Source organism: Branchiostoma floridae, chromosome 10, assembly GCF_000003815.2.
Source record: "Branchiostoma floridae strain S238N-H82 chromosome 10, Bfl_VNyyK, whole genome shotgun sequence".
Taxonomy (NCBI): Eukaryota; Metazoa; Chordata; class Leptocardii; order Amphioxiformes; family Branchiostomatidae; genus Branchiostoma; species Branchiostoma floridae.
In genome coordinates, this window is record NC_049988.1 from 5,863,745 (window position 1) to 5,879,328 (window position 15,584).

General features: G+C 37.4%; 1 protein-coding gene across 1 annotated transcript; it reads left to right on the top strand.

The window, feature by feature from the left end:
* The first annotated feature begins 8,068 nt into the window (after nt 1-8,068).
* On the top strand, nt 8,069-14,262 carry LOC118424303 (asialoglycoprotein receptor 1-like). Its single transcript, XM_035832848.1, has 3 exons — nt 8,069-8,450; nt 11,482-11,765; nt 14,110-14,262. Exons 1-3 carry the CDS (start codon nt 8,069-8,071, stop codon nt 14,251-14,253), a joined length of 810 nt encoding a protein of 269 aa, XP_035688741.1. The 3' UTR covers nt 14,254-14,262.
* Nucleotides 14,263-15,584: the final 1,322 nt, after the last annotated feature.

Here is a 15,584-nt window from a genome sequence, read left to right on the forward strand (position 1 = left end):
AACAGGCCTGGCTGTGTGGCCATTCAAAGGGAGCTGATAGCCTTGGTATAGGCCTGACTGAGTGGCCATTCAGAGGGAACTGATAGCCTGGAACAGACCTGACCACACGGGCTATCAACAGGACTACAGAAAACCGGGAACAACGTAGACTCTGACAGAAATGATCACATTAATATCAATTCATATTGTTTATATTAGCGTTATTTTTTATTGTATCACCATCATTGTATAAGATTATTGCGTGATGAAAATCTGTGCGTTTCATATCATTACAAATTAAACAATTGTTCGGAATATATCCAGAACTTCTTAAACTCATAGCGACCTGGATTCAACATTACAAAAATCATATTTAAAGTATACATCAGAAGAATAAACCTGTCTCATTTTTGCTACGCATTTCATGGTCAATACGTGTTAATATTACGTGGTATTAGATGTAATTGTTGTAGAAAAAGCAATTTCAAATACATCCTATATTTAAATAAATTGCACTTAGCGGAAGCCAAAGTGTTTTTGTGGTTGTATTTGGATGTATTAATGCATGAATGAGTGAACAAGCGAGTAAAAAAAGGAATAGCTGATTCATTGATCGATTGATTGATTGAACAAATGAATGAACAAATGAATAAAAAAGAAAAAGGCATCCCTAATTTAAATTTTCTGTCAATGTATTTTAGACCACTCAGCAGCGTCATTTAGCGATCCAAATGCAAACTGCATGCAAAACGTTCTGACGTTGCTTTTTACAGATACATCACTAGAGGGCGAAGCTGAGTGGTCTGATGTTGAATACTGGTCTGATGCTAGCGTAATAGCGTAATTGGTAATGAAGAGTCAAAAACAGTAAAAATACCGTGATCTGGATAGGATAGTAACCTTTGCCACAGGAAATTAATATCAATAAATGACGTTTGAATTCCTGTCAGACATCTTCCTTAGAGCTTCTAACTGGAGTTCAGGCCACACCAATTTAATTTCTTGGTTCACGGATTTTTTCATAAAAAATATGGAGCGAAAGGGCGAAATAAAAATAAAAATAAAAATTGTAAAATGGTTGGGGTAAAGGTAACGGCTAATCCAAAACATAAGGAAAAAAAGTTTTCAGCTTGAAAAAAGTACAAAAACACTATTATTGTACAGTAACAGCACCTGTACCCACACTTTAAGAAGTTTATAATATAAAGGCCAATTTGCTACACCAGAAAGTTGGTGAATGGTTTCAGTAATTGTGAAAATTTGCTGAATGGTAATTTTTATTTTTATTTATTTTTTCCAAAAAATAGGAGCGAGCGAATCCGTGAACCAAGAAATTAAATTGGTGTGGCCTCAGCTTCTCGTTTTTCGTCAGCAGGTAATATTAACTGGTTGTGTCCAACAAAACTCTAGAATCCAATCCAAACCTGATGAAATTATTTTCGGAAATGGTGTAATTTGATTTGTACTAGGTACATATATCTACATGACTTTAACCTCAAACACCTGACTTTTTTTCACCTTCGCCAGAATGGCGGAAGGTTATGTGTTGAGCGTGTGTGTCTGTCCGTCTGTCTGTCTGTTAACAGCATAACTCGAGAAGTCTTGTATGTATTCTGATGATATTTGGTAGGGTAGTGGGTAGGGGTCGGGAAAACGTTAACGAAGGTCACGTTCGGCGATGGGCTGAAGGGCTGCAGCGGAACTTCCATTTCTGTTATATTTCGTTTTCTTGACATGCTGTAGTCGTGATTTTTAGTGGTAGATAGCTCTCGGAGCAGTGCTATGCTATGAGTTTGGACCCACTAGCGTTTTTTTAAACTGCAGACTGCCCATTTGCTCTCAAACTTTGGACGAGAATAATTCGAGAACGTTTTGACGGATCTTCATGATTTTAGTATGTAGAGAATGCCTAGATGAAATCGTACATAATGAAATACTAAGTATATAAATCAACAGCTAATGTGAATAACCACATGGACATCTATCTGCAAAATTAATGTAATCTAATAGTATCCAGCGAAAATGCCTCTACTGTGCTTGTTGATAACAACTTTCACTCCACGATAGTTCTTGGAAAATACGAATTTTTGAATACATCAATCCTTATTATGTAAACAAAATAACAACAAGAGCTAGCCAGACTTTGAAAGTGATCAAACGTAACTTGTGGGCATGCCCACGCTGGGTTAAATCGCACGTTTGCATCTGTTGAATAACTTAAAGCATAACATGCATCTAGCTGCGCATTTCATCAGTGAACCGGTTTAGAATTAGTCTGTAGAAAGGTTGAATATTGATGTCTTTTGTAACAATATCTGTATCTGTATCTGTAAAACCGCCCTTCGGCGTAACACACCAGATTCGCAGGCACGCGGTGCGGCAGCAGCTGGTTATATACACTGAACGACCTGTTACACCTAGTTTTTGCACATCTAGCTGCAAATGTTCTTTAAACCTACCCAGCAAAGATGCCTCTACTGTGCTTAGTGACAACAAACTCCACTCCACTATACTTCTGGGTAAATGCGCATTTTTGAACACAATAATTCTTATTATGTAAACAAAATAACCACTAAAGCTAAATAAACATTGGTTGTGATCAAATTCATCTTGTGGTCCTGCGCAGTCAGGGTAAAATTACACATCACAGGAAAGACAAAGCTTGAATATCCTGCAACAGTATGGAATCCGTATATAAAAAAAAGACAAAGATAAACTGGAAAGGGTACAGAATTAAGCTGCAATGATCTACACATTTCCCAAACAACTACGACAGGGATGCTTAGTAAAGGCACTTGTCGGTCTCGACGTAACTATTCCTTTTTGTTTGCTGACTTTCGATGGTAGTAGTATTAGATTCTTATCAGTCAGTACTTCCACCAGCTTATTGGTCATTTTGTACATCATGCAAAGTCTGGACATTTTCTTCTATCTTCAAGTGTCATCCACTGCAGGTCTGTTTTCATTTAAGTAACACTAGCATCCCTGCAGTAGTTTTGTTGTACAGTTTGACTCTGTACCCTTTCCAGTTTATCTTTGTCTTTCTTTGTATACGGGTTCCATAGTGTTGCGGCATATCAAAGATTTGTCTTTCAAGTGACGTGCGATTTTACCCTGACTGGGCATGCCCACAAGTTGCGTTGGATCACTCCCAATAATGTCTGTTTAGCTTTAGTTGTTATAATGTTTACACAATAAGGATTGATGTGTTCAAAAATTCATATTTTCCCAGAACTATCATTGTTATTTATTTATTTATTAAAATTCTCCGAATACAGTGGAAGGTGTGGCGGCACAAGTGTTTTTTGTTAAAAGACACCTTATGAAATGTTGCTTTGTTTACATTGAGACCACCACAGCCCTGATGTTAATGCAACACCAAGGAACAAAGTGTCTCCAGTATTTTACCGAGTTGAGAAGATTACTTCATTCAAATTTATTCCTTTTCATCTTGGATTGTCTACGTATAGCTAAAAATATGATCGCGTGGGCCGGGCCCTTTTAGTAGGTAGCTATCGTTGTTTTGTCACTCTGCGGCTTGACAAAAGAACAGGGCAGCGGGGAAGAGTTGCGTCCATAGTGGTTGAAACAGTCGGTAGAGGTACCGGAGTTATTCATACGCGTGCGTTAGCTGAAAGGCAAGATATTATCATAACAGGTGGGTTTACTTCATGTTAGTTGTTTGTGTTGTGATTGTTTAACTTCGGCGATCATATATTTCGCCGTTATGATATTGCATTAGTTATCAAATATTGAACTATTATAATTTCCTTCCATTTTGTTAATTGATATAATACTTTTGGTTACATTATTGTCTAATGTATAATTTTTACACATCTATCCAACCTTTATCAGCTTATGAATTGTTAAATTGTATATTATTGTTACTTTTGGAGGAAGACTATGTATAAGCCACGAGGCTTTTTTCTCCCCCCCCCCCCTGCACGTTCTTTCATCCTTTAATTTGTGTTACGTTATCTTTTTTATAGACTGTGCAAAATAGATAAATAACAATAAACTTCCATTGGGGATACAAACTTGGTTACTCTTTGTGTTGGATGTATGTCTTTAAAAGATAAAGTAAGAAGTAAATTATTATTGCTTTAGTAAATTTAAGTCCCTGTACTTTTTTGTTAGCCTTGGTAATTAATTTCACATATTTGTAACTATTTGTTATGTATATTCCACAGTTCAATTTTTTCAACACTTCTCAATTTTCAAGGCTTTATTGGAATATTCAAAGTACGCATGACACGTATTTTAATTGTTTTGTTCTGTTCTTCCGATAATGTCCATCTGCCGAGGAATCAACAATTATTGACATGTTTTGGCTTATGCGACACGGAGGTTCGCCAGGCCTCCGTCCGGGTGATTTGTAGTGAATCACCCACTCCAGACAGAATGGTTTGTTCCATCGCACACCACACCATCGCACGTGTGGGAGTTCTTTAACGTGCATGATAATTGAATCCATTAGCATAAGCAATTACCGAACCTTGCAATGTTTTAACCATATCTAGAAGGGGGAGGGGGGGTTAAAGTATCATTACCAACTTCCACGTCGTATAACTGCCGTGCCACGTCTGATTGGGCTACTAAACTTGTTGATTTCACCTCAGATTTTTTTTCCTTAATAATTATATCATAAAGATAGGATTCATCATATTTCGTGTTACCATGGAAATTAGTTTCTGGCATAGTTTTTAAAAGTTGTCCAAAAATGTGTTCAAGCTTTTCTTGGTAAATAACATTCTTTTTCTTTCATTATTATCAGCTTATAATAGCTTTAAGATCTATAATTTAATGTAACATTTATGATTTCTTATTCATAAATTATACTAATCTGATGACGTAATTGATCAAAATAGATGATGCTGTACCATATCAGAAGCAAAGGTATAATTAACTTGGTGTCACTCAAATTGCGTCAGTAACTTGTTATATCTATGGAAAAAAACATTAACATCAACTTTTCACATTAACATATTTGGTCCATTTTCAGTAAGTTTGCTTGGTTATATATCAAAAGTGTATTTTCTAAATTCAAGATAGCCGATTCAAGATGGCTAAAATACATGCAACGACAGTTTCAGACGTCATTCTATTGTCGTTTTATTAATTACACAAGTTATAGACAAAATTAATATCAAGAAGCCACCATTGTTAATGCAATGTTTCTTAAAATTAGTACCTTCACATACTAAGGAAATTCCCTTTTAAACGTATTTTTACAAATAACATCATATCGACGATGTTATAGTCACGTGACAAACGATATCAACAGTGTTGAAGACTGACAAAAAATGATCCCCTGAAAAGTTGGTGTTCATGAACCCAGTCCTTCGGAAATGATGAAGGCTGGCCAAAGGGGCAAGAATTCCAAAAAGTCCGGTCTAGATAGCGATAATGCATTTTTATGAGGTTTAATTTCAAAAACATTAACAAGTTTTCATTTCTTGTCCGCTTGTCAGCTGATTCAAGCGAGTCAAAGAATCCTCGTATAAGATAGTACCACCAGGAGTATAAAATATATTTTGAAATATATAATTTTATTTGTTGTTTCTCGGATTTCCCGACCCTATTTTTCCGATTTGAAAAAAAACAAACAATTCAAATTGATAGCCACGTCCTGTGTTGACAAAATATCACTGCCTTTCCTTTCTCAAATCAACTATGGGCCTCAAATTCCAGTAGCTGCATGTGCCTAATTTGGACGGTAGTCACGGTACGTTTATCATTTTGCTTCAAACTTTGGATTTTTATTTGCTACCAGGAAAATTCGACCGACCGACCCAATTTTTTTTCTGAAAAAATCCGAGAAACAAAAAATAGAGTTGGTGTGGCCTTAGGTTTTAAATTACATTTTTTGTCTCACTCAATAAAACATGAGATCTGAGTGGAGAGTAATTGTTTTGAGAGTTGTATCACAACCGGATTCTTTGATCATACTTTAAAATTCCTTTTGAAGGCGTCGAGTGGGCCGAGAGTCGTTCTTCAAAGAAAACTATTGTTGTTGTTTTCTTTGCTGAAAGTAATATATTGTGCCATAGGTTCGAAAGGTAAAAGAATATTTAGAACTCTAAGAAGACCATATCAATCTAAATTATTCTTTTTGGACTTCTCTAGGGGTGTACCGGTGTGACAGCGATCTCGCCCCCCCTGGGATTTTGCCCCCCCGGGGGGGGAGATCCCTAGGGTTTTCGCCCCCCTTTAGGGTTTTCGCCCCCCCCCCCCCCCCAAGAGCAACTGGTTACTACATATTACACGTGCGCTACCTGGTACTATACTGCACCTGGGGAGTAACGTATATGGTGTGTTACCTGGTACCTATATGGTACCTTATTACCGTACCGTAAGATGTCATACCTCGAAAGTCGATACTATATTGTTCGGTGGAAACATGACATTGAAATGAAAAAGACAATTTTTGCAGCTGAGGTGGCATAAAAACAGTGCTACTGCGAACGCATAAATCAACACCGTCTATGGTACTGAATACGTCAGCTATATGTTTTCCATTTGTCACAGTGTTTTCTTTCTTGTGCTGGAAACATTTCCAAAGCACTAACAAAAACACACGTGAATAATAGTTTCTCATTATAAACACTATCTACGCGCAAGTTGATATAGCTGTTGCTAAATGCTACACAAACACTGGTAAAGTACCAGTCTTAAGAAACACGGGTAAATGCATCAGTTCCTAAATACTAGAAAAAAACAGTCATGTTGGAGGTGAAGATATCCCTTGGCCAGGTGCATATACCAAAATGTGCGTTATTCTAATTAATACCTAATATTTGCATAATTAATAAAGACATTACATAGTTCTTTTGTGGTCACTTCATGGTAGAGACTTCATATTGGAGATATATAGGTTGCTTGAGGACAGGTGAATACAATGTCAATGAAATACATCTTATGTCAAGACTCAGGTATATGCAATAATGGGAATACAAGGGACCCAACCCTCCTTGTCTGAAACAAGTTCAACTATCTTATTACCATGTAATTATGTTAATATTGATACTATGAATGGAGTTATGTATCAAACTCGTGTACTTATATCATTCTGAAACTGCATTTTGTGATTTATACCAATCAACTTCTAAAATGTCATGTAAACCCGTTTTTTTAGGGGGGGGCGAAATCGCTAAAGGGGGGCGAGGTAGGGGGGCGAGATCACTAGCCGGGGAGGGCGAGATCGCTAGTGATTTCGCCCCGGGGGGGCGAGATCGCTAGTGATTTCGCCCCCGGGGGGGCGAGATCACGGGGGGGCGAGATCGCTGTCACACCGGTACAAAACCGTTTTTTTTTTCTTGTTGGACTGGTCTGATCCGGTTCAATGGACCAGATGTTAGACCGATTAGAAAATAAACAGATTATACCGGCACTAGGCTATCAGGCGTTCACGTGTTTTGAGGCTTATTGGTCCAAGGAAATATCAAGAAGGAAGTAGAGGAGAGCTGATAGTCGTTTCTATCAAGTTTCTACAATCAAACTTGGTCTAACTTAACAGAGGAAGTTAGTGCTGTTTACATGAAGATACTGTAAATGCATTTAAGTTCGCCGGGATTTAATTTCGCGGTAGCGGGAAAAAGAAATTTTCACGGTGGATTAAAGTTCGCGGTAACACCGTAAACTACAGTCTATTACCATAATAGAATATGTTCGCGGTGGATTTAATTTCGCGGTGAAGTGGTCAACGCGAAAACCGCGAACATTTCTGCATTTACAGTAGTATACTCCGCCAAACACATTCCTTTGTAGTGAACTGTCCAATACTTTGAGTATTGCCCATTTACAAACAATTCAGGTCCAGGCTCTGGTCCGAACCGAATTTTCTGTGTTATAGATAGAAGAATTTTATTGCGGGACGATTCTAAATGATGCAATGTATAGTCACAACTATTACATAAAGTACAAATAGAGGTATAGGATAAAGCTTAACAAGTTAAGTTAACATAACAATAACGGCTAACAAAATTTCGATATTATTTCGATAGTATTACAACGGAGTGGGCTAATCATTAGTTTCGGCATTCTTTCTAATAGCAAAACAGTCCTTGATATATTTGCCTATTTTTCCATCATGGTAGTTCTGACATTTAAGGATATAAACAAATCTGTTTGTAGCATCGGGTCTCTTGAGAAAGTTATATCGTTCCTTATACATCTTTTACGATTCGATCCCAAAGATCTACCGACGATTCCCAGCAAAGATGTAGAAAGTGGTGAGGAATCTGTCGCTACTGATGGCTACGCCGATGACCCTGAAGACAACGTTTACAACTATATCGACGGTGAAGACATCAACAACTCAGGACAGCCGAGTGGGGACCAAGGGAGTGATGAACAACAGGCAGATAAAGAGGGAGACATTTCATCCCCCAATAACGTCCAGATTGACGTCTCTGGCTTGCGAAACAATAGTCCTTACGTGCCCGGTGCGCTGCGACAAAGTGACAACCGAAGTACGTTATTTATTATCTCCATGAAAAATGGATAGTTTTGTGTGTATCTGTGTGTGTGTGTGTGTGTGTGTGTGTTTGTGTTTGTGTTTCAGGATATTTGTGGTCAGCATAAATGAAGAACCTCTGGATGGATTGCCATGATATTTGGTATGTTGGTAGGTGTTGGAAAGACAAAGGACAGATAGCTTGTCACGTAAGGAATAGGTGGTATATGGCTGGCCCCCTAGTCAGTTGCTCTGGAACTGCAGGGGCGTCTCAAAATCTTCTTAGAAGGATAAGTGGACAAGGGAACAACGAATTTAGATGATATTTCGCATGTAGGTGGCTTATACATGGATGTACATAATCAAGTGCAAATTATGCCAACTGGCACTTAATTTGCATAGTTAATGAAGGGAATCTATACTTGTAATGTATGCCATTGTAGGACTCAAATACCTGTAATATGTAGTTTGTGGCTGGTGGAACATTAACAGAAATCAATTATGTAAATACGTTCATAATTTACATAATTGATTTAAAAATGCTATCAACATAATCCATTGCACAATCAAGACAATTTAGACCAGTATAAATTATCTAATTGTGTACATAACCAAGCATATGTAAATGTGGAAATCATTTACATAATTAAACTATTTCATGGAGACATGGGATCTCCAAATTAGAAAATGTGACGAAATTCATTACAAAGATCTTAGGCAGCATTGCAGGTTTTATGTTAATAATAATATGTTAATAACATAAAGGCAACAGTAACAACAGTATAAATGCCATATCACTAACAGAAGACAGCGGATTCAAGTTTTTTTGTTGCTTGATCGAAATGCTGCTAGTTTGTGTAAAGTTATATGGTTGACGCTGTTTTGGAACTTGACTGTTACCTCAATTTTCAATTACTCTTTTCAGATTGGAGGAGGATCCCTTGGGCGTTATGGCATTTCCAAATACTGCGAACTATAACTGTTGCTTTTGCAGTTGCTATAATAATGATCGCCTTTGGGGTTGTTACTGCCATGTATCTCACAGTAAGTGTCTTTTCTTAATTTAACACAAAAAACATGTTGACTACTTTCCAAAGGAATTCTTCTATCCAACATAACAGTTATTATGGTATAATTAAAATCAAGATTATTATAATAATTTTTACTTTTCTACTTACATATATTTAATGAGTATCAAAGAAGAAACGCACTTAGCTTGCGAAAGCCTTCTAATCAACAAATAAGCATAAAATAAGAGTAATAAAGAAAAACATACATATATATGAATACAAGATGGATAACAAAAAGATAAAATTTAGACAAGTTGGTGCTGTATCAATTAGCCTTTTTAGAATTACATTAGGAAACTTTCAACTTTATTATATAGATTTTGTGAAGCTGTAATATAATTTTGTTTAAAATGCTGCTGTAACAGAGGAAAAAAATTAAAATCAGAAAAAAATGTCATGTGCCTAGGGTAATAAAGAAGTACACATTACAAATTGATGTATTTTGACAACACTTCTAAGGTTAAAATTTTTCTAAGGATTTTTAATCGAAGTGTTGCTAGTTGTACCATGATTCGTAAACTCAGCTATTGACAAAAAGAACTTAAGTTACATCTAATTCACATGCACAGGTTCATGAATATGATCTGACGACAGCATCAACACCGGCGGATATGATAACTGACATCACAATCAATGGAACATCGGGCAGTGTAAGTACTTTACTATGTATGATGAGGATTTCTACGTATTTAGTATTCTTTAGTAGTTTGTTCTGACGTTCGTTTCTTTTGCCCCAATGACTCCAAATTGTAAATATTACTTTATAAATCGTTAAGTGTATTGGATATTTTGGGCCCCCAAACTTGCCCATGGTTGGGTAACCAACATTAAGTGGGCAGATAGAGCATGGACGTTCAATCTTTTTTGTAATTTTTTTTTAAATATTTCAGGACAATTATGTCGATTTAATTCTGCTGATGACATCCTCTGTGGCCTTCGGCAGTAGAAGTCTTAGAAAAATGTTAATAAAAAGCCTTTATTGTCAACTATTTGTGTGATACATTTGAGTATCAAGGAAATTCCCTGTTTTAGGCCAAAAATCCATTAATGACATCCTAATTACGCCTTTTGCGTCATGATGATATCAAAATTTCAGGAATTATAAAACTTTACAAACACATTATTCCCTGCAAATTTGGTGATCTGACAGTAAGCTGTTTTGAAACTACGAAGGTGAGCCCCAACACACACAAAGGCCATGGAATGTCAAAAAGCCCAGTCTGGGTAGGTCTTTTGAATACAAAGCTATAAAGGTGATATAGACTGTTCTAGTCCCCGTGTATTGCAGGTTTCTGTCCCTACGGCTGAGACAACCCAGGGGTGGCAGACACAGAAGACTGAAAATCCAAACCTGTCAGCGACCAGAGAAGGTGTGGCACAGACACAGATTTTGCAGCTTAAGATCGATCCTATATTCATTAGCTTAGAGAGAATTAGGCACCCGTTTTTTGCACTACACAATTCAAAACAGACGTATGTGCGATTCTAGTAAAATATACCTTCTATGTGGTTATGTGCACTACACGCATGCATTGTTGTACGTCACATGTTTTGGCCATTTTCACTCACCCAGTTTTTTTAAAAACAATATATCATCTGACACACAATGTATGAGACAAAAGAATGCAAAACCACAGGGTTGTTTATGTACGGGGGTCTTAACCTTTGACCCTACACACAATCCCCTAAGGCGTTCACGGATTTGAAAGATAAGCCTTCTCATACTAGTTACCACGCATGCGTGGGTGAAAGGGACTCTGGGTAATATGTCAAAGTTGAAGGCCCTCAAACGTCTCGTCTCTATCATTGTTTCGATTTGTGTAACAATGTCCGAAACGTAATAGTGCCTGCAAAATGGCGGAATGTTGATTTTCTGGAGGCCTTCAACTTTGACATATTACCCAGAGTTCCTTTCTCCCGCGCATGCGTGGTAAGTAATGTGAGAAGGCTTATATCGTTTTCGCTCATGAATTTCAGCAGACAGCTCCAGCTGTCCAGTCGGCTACAGATTCATCCTGGCGACATGCATACGGCTCGGTTCTGAAGAGTTGCCTTTTGCTGCGGCAAAACTGACCTGCAAAAGGGAGGGAGCAACACTAGCCATGCCTAAGACAAAAGAACTGGACGTCGCTCTGAGGAACCTGGTTCTCGCGGAAGGCCACAACTACAGTCATTGGATCGGCTTGAAGAAAAAGAGGGGACTCAGGATTAACAAAAAGCTGTGGCAGTGGGTTGACGGATTTCCCTTACGCAACTACAAGGTAAAATCAAGGAGCTTTTATCAGGATAAAAGCTCCTTGGTAAAATAGATTATTTAGACGAAACTAGCTAAATAGAATAAATAACTAGAGTTCGGCGACCTCATACCGCCATGAAAATTTAGAGCTTTTGTAAATTTCATGCAAAGACATTAACATAATTTATGCATGGTGTTGTTCATCATTGACAAACGTACACATGTCACAATTATAACATTCCCATTATTAATCATAAAGCGGTTTTGCAATTTTTACATAAATTATGCAAATAATTCCCTCATTACCATATTTAGTATCTACTTATATTCCACCTATCATAATTAACATGTGTTACATTTATTGAAGTCCAGTTATTGAAAACAATGGAATTATACAATTTCCTCATTAATTATGCAAATTAAGCCCTCATTTGCATAACATGCATATCATTATGAACATCTTTGCCTAAAGTACCCGCATGCCTAATATGATGCCAATCCGTCAATCCTTTCTGCAGTTATCCACTTTGGAATGTCTTGACAAAAGCGCCCCTGCAGTTCCCAAATTAAATGTAAGGGGGCTGAAAGTTGCTCCACTTTGTCATGACACTGAAAGCTATCTACCACCCAAATTTCAAGACCATATCACGTCCAAGACAAGAGATACATAGAAAAAACTGCTATGATTGAATGTTGTCATTAATTATGCAAATTTGCTCCTATTTTGCATAATTAGTGTTTCATCTTGTACAACATTGTCCAAGGTACCTACATACCAAAAATCATGAAAATCCGCTGTTCCCTTCTTGAGTTATCCTCGTCAGAAGTTTTTGACAAAAATGCCCCTGCTATCCCAAAACTAGACGCTAGGGGGCCCAAACTTATGCCACTCCTTCTTGAGCACAAGAGCTATCTGATACTAAAAAATCGTGACCATAGCATGTTCAGAACACCAAGATAGCAAAACCGGAAGTTGCGCTGCAGTACCAAGGGAAGTTGCTAGGGGGTCCAAAATCTAATCATTTCCAGCTTTTGTCACACACTACCAACACACCAAGTATGAAACCAATTCACCCAGCCGTTCTTGAGTTATCTTGTTTACACACAGACAGACAGACAGACAGACACACAGACAGACAAACGCGGGGTAAAATATAAATATAACCTCCATGACATTTCATGGAGGTAATTAAGTGCTTGTGACTAATAAAATCATACTTCTAATCAATAAATTAGATCTTACGAGAATGCTGTTGCTAAATATAGACCTTTCTTGTGATTTTTATTATCAAACGGTCCATAATCATTCCTCCAAACCTCAATTCTTCTCACCAGGTAATTAGATGAAATACTATACTTGTCCTGACCTTTTGGAAACTTGCAATACTGCTAGTAAGTAACGTTCTGTTGAAAAGCAACTATCATATTGTTTTTTCAATGGTACGTAGTCAGAATTATAAAGCACTGCTGGCCTATCGCGAAATGTTTTCTGTAAGCTATACATCCGGGTTACGAACCAGCTGACATGTTCATTGTGACGTCATGACTGGGTTACTCAATGTTTAATCTAATTACCTGGTTTTGTTTCTTTGTTTATATTCAAACGCCTGGGTGTCCTATTCGGTTTCGACAAACTGATTTTCAATAGGGCGTAAGAATTAGGAAACACTGTGTGAAAATGACTTGTTTCCTGTTTCCCAACTGAACCTGGCGTTTCTTTGCTTGACAGGCTGACAGACATTAAAACAGACTTTCGATCCTGTATCTAACATACATTTAACAGCGTCTCTCAATAGTTAAAGAGACGCTAATAGCTGATGAATTAGAACAGACTATTAGGTAAATCTGTTAAACTACAACATGATGACAAAAATATTATTGTTAGATGAATTTCAGTATTATGTGTTTATGTTGGGATCCCCTGCCTACCGATCATACTATCCTCTTGTTGTAGCCGGAAACACAACGCATTTTTAAGTTCTTAAAAGCATCATTACAGCGTTGAAAATAGAAATATTCTGGATAAGGTAATTTGTATAATATTGATATCTACTGCACGGTATTCCCACATTTACATCATTATTTCATCATTTCTGCGGTTAGGAACGGCCCAGAGACAAGTCGCACGCGGATATTCCTAATTATTCGAACCCCCAGACATTAGGCCTTGATCAGGAATCCCCCTGTGGCGTTTTTAACGGCTCAATTTATGAAATAATGAAGTAAATGGGCTAAAATAGTGCATTTGGTGTCAAAATTATCCAGATTGCCTTATCCAGATTATTTCCACTTTCAGCAATCTAATATTGTTTAGGTTGCCTCTAAAAATGTGCAGTTTGACATTTACATATTTTTTTGTCGTTGTTTAGGGATGGATTCCAAGAGGGCCCGATAACAACGTTAGGTCCCAGCTCTGCGTGTCATACTATTCACACCTCACTGGCTATCCCATGTGGAACGACACCAACTGTCAAAGACGATACAGGTTTATCTGCCAAGCTCCGCCAACATAATTAACCCTCAAACACCCGAGCGGGGTCTTTGAGAAGTCACCCGTGACTTTGTCATTCACATGCTATACTCGCCCAAGTTGTTTCGGAAATTGGCACAATATTGTGGAAATTATAAAAGTGTTCATTCCGTCTGGGGTCCAAATAGACCCCAGCAAAAAAAAAAAGATTCTTGAGACCCAACCCTAAACTCCTTATCGTATCACCCACATGAACTTGAACGTGGACATTTTTAGAATAGAAAAAAATCAACTTTTGCGTCATCTTCATATCATATGATGACATAATGACTTCATATAGCTAATAAGGGCAGTCATCTTGGATTTTGACCAATTGCGTCATGAAATTAGCATAAATTATACGTTTTGAACCATTACATTGAACTTTATAGAATTTAATTGATAAAACAAGTGAGGTTTACCAAGAAAACCTTGTTTAAATCTAAATTTGCAAATCTAGGCCTGTCAGGATTTCCTTGCAATGGCAACACAAAAAATAATGAACTTACTTTGTTGAAATCAAATTTCTGCTAACAACATTTTGTGATGATGTACAAAGTTTTGTAGCTTTAGACCTAGCCTTACATTTCACTTATGTGGCATAAAGGTTGCGGTCATTCTGATTATTTGCATAAATTATGATGATGAGCTGGAATTAGCAACAGCTTAACATGTCAAAATATTTATCTATAATATGCGAAGCAATGTATGTACAATGATCACCAATACGAATTGGAAAGGAAATTTAATTGCACAAAAGATTTTGGTCATTTTAGACGCAAGAAAAGGTCGGGTGTTTGAGGGTTAACACATAGAAGAAAAGAAAAAGTCATGATACAAATGAATGTTTTCGTCTATTCCCATTGTCATTTGCGATTATTTGTTACAAAAATGTATTTTTGTAAATTCAAGGTGGTGGACATAAGGCGGAGTGATCCTGACTATCACAGGGACATGGTTGCATGATCACATACTAACTGCATTTAAGGTCTCATTGATGTATTGCTCCGAGTGGGGTGTGTTGCCTAAAATAGATCCGAGGCAAAAAATAAACGACTGCATAGACGCGTGTTTTTGGTGGTGAGCCAGCGGAACTTTGGTGAAAGCTTGTTTGTAACTGAAGAAATTAGGAGGTACATTTTTGCAGCCGCGCTAGGTCGGAGGTACACAGTCCAGGGTTCTGAGTGGTGTGGTTGAACACTAACAGCGAAAGTGTATCTTGCAGGGATTGACTAATCGTAGTTTGTAATTGCTATGAAAAAAAAGAACCAGACGAGTGTATAGTTGACGTTGGCAATTTTTTTCACACGATATAGGGTAAATGTGCTCAACATA

What these genes read in the sequence shown, in the direction of transcription:
- LOC118424303 (XM_035832848.1), top strand. Translation starts at nt 8,069, where the DNA reads ATGGTAGTTCTGACATTTAAGGATATAAACAAATCTGTTTGTAGCATC. An exon ending in GCGACAAAGTGACAACCGAA is followed by an intron (nt 8,451 to 11,481) that starts GTACGTTATTTA and finishes CATGAATTTCAG; the next exon opens with CAGACAGCTCCAGCTGTCCA. An exon ending in TTCCCTTACGCAACTACAAG is followed by an intron (nt 11,766 to 14,109) that starts GTAAAATCAAGG and finishes GTCGTTGTTTAG; the next exon opens with GGATGGATTCCAAGAGGGCC.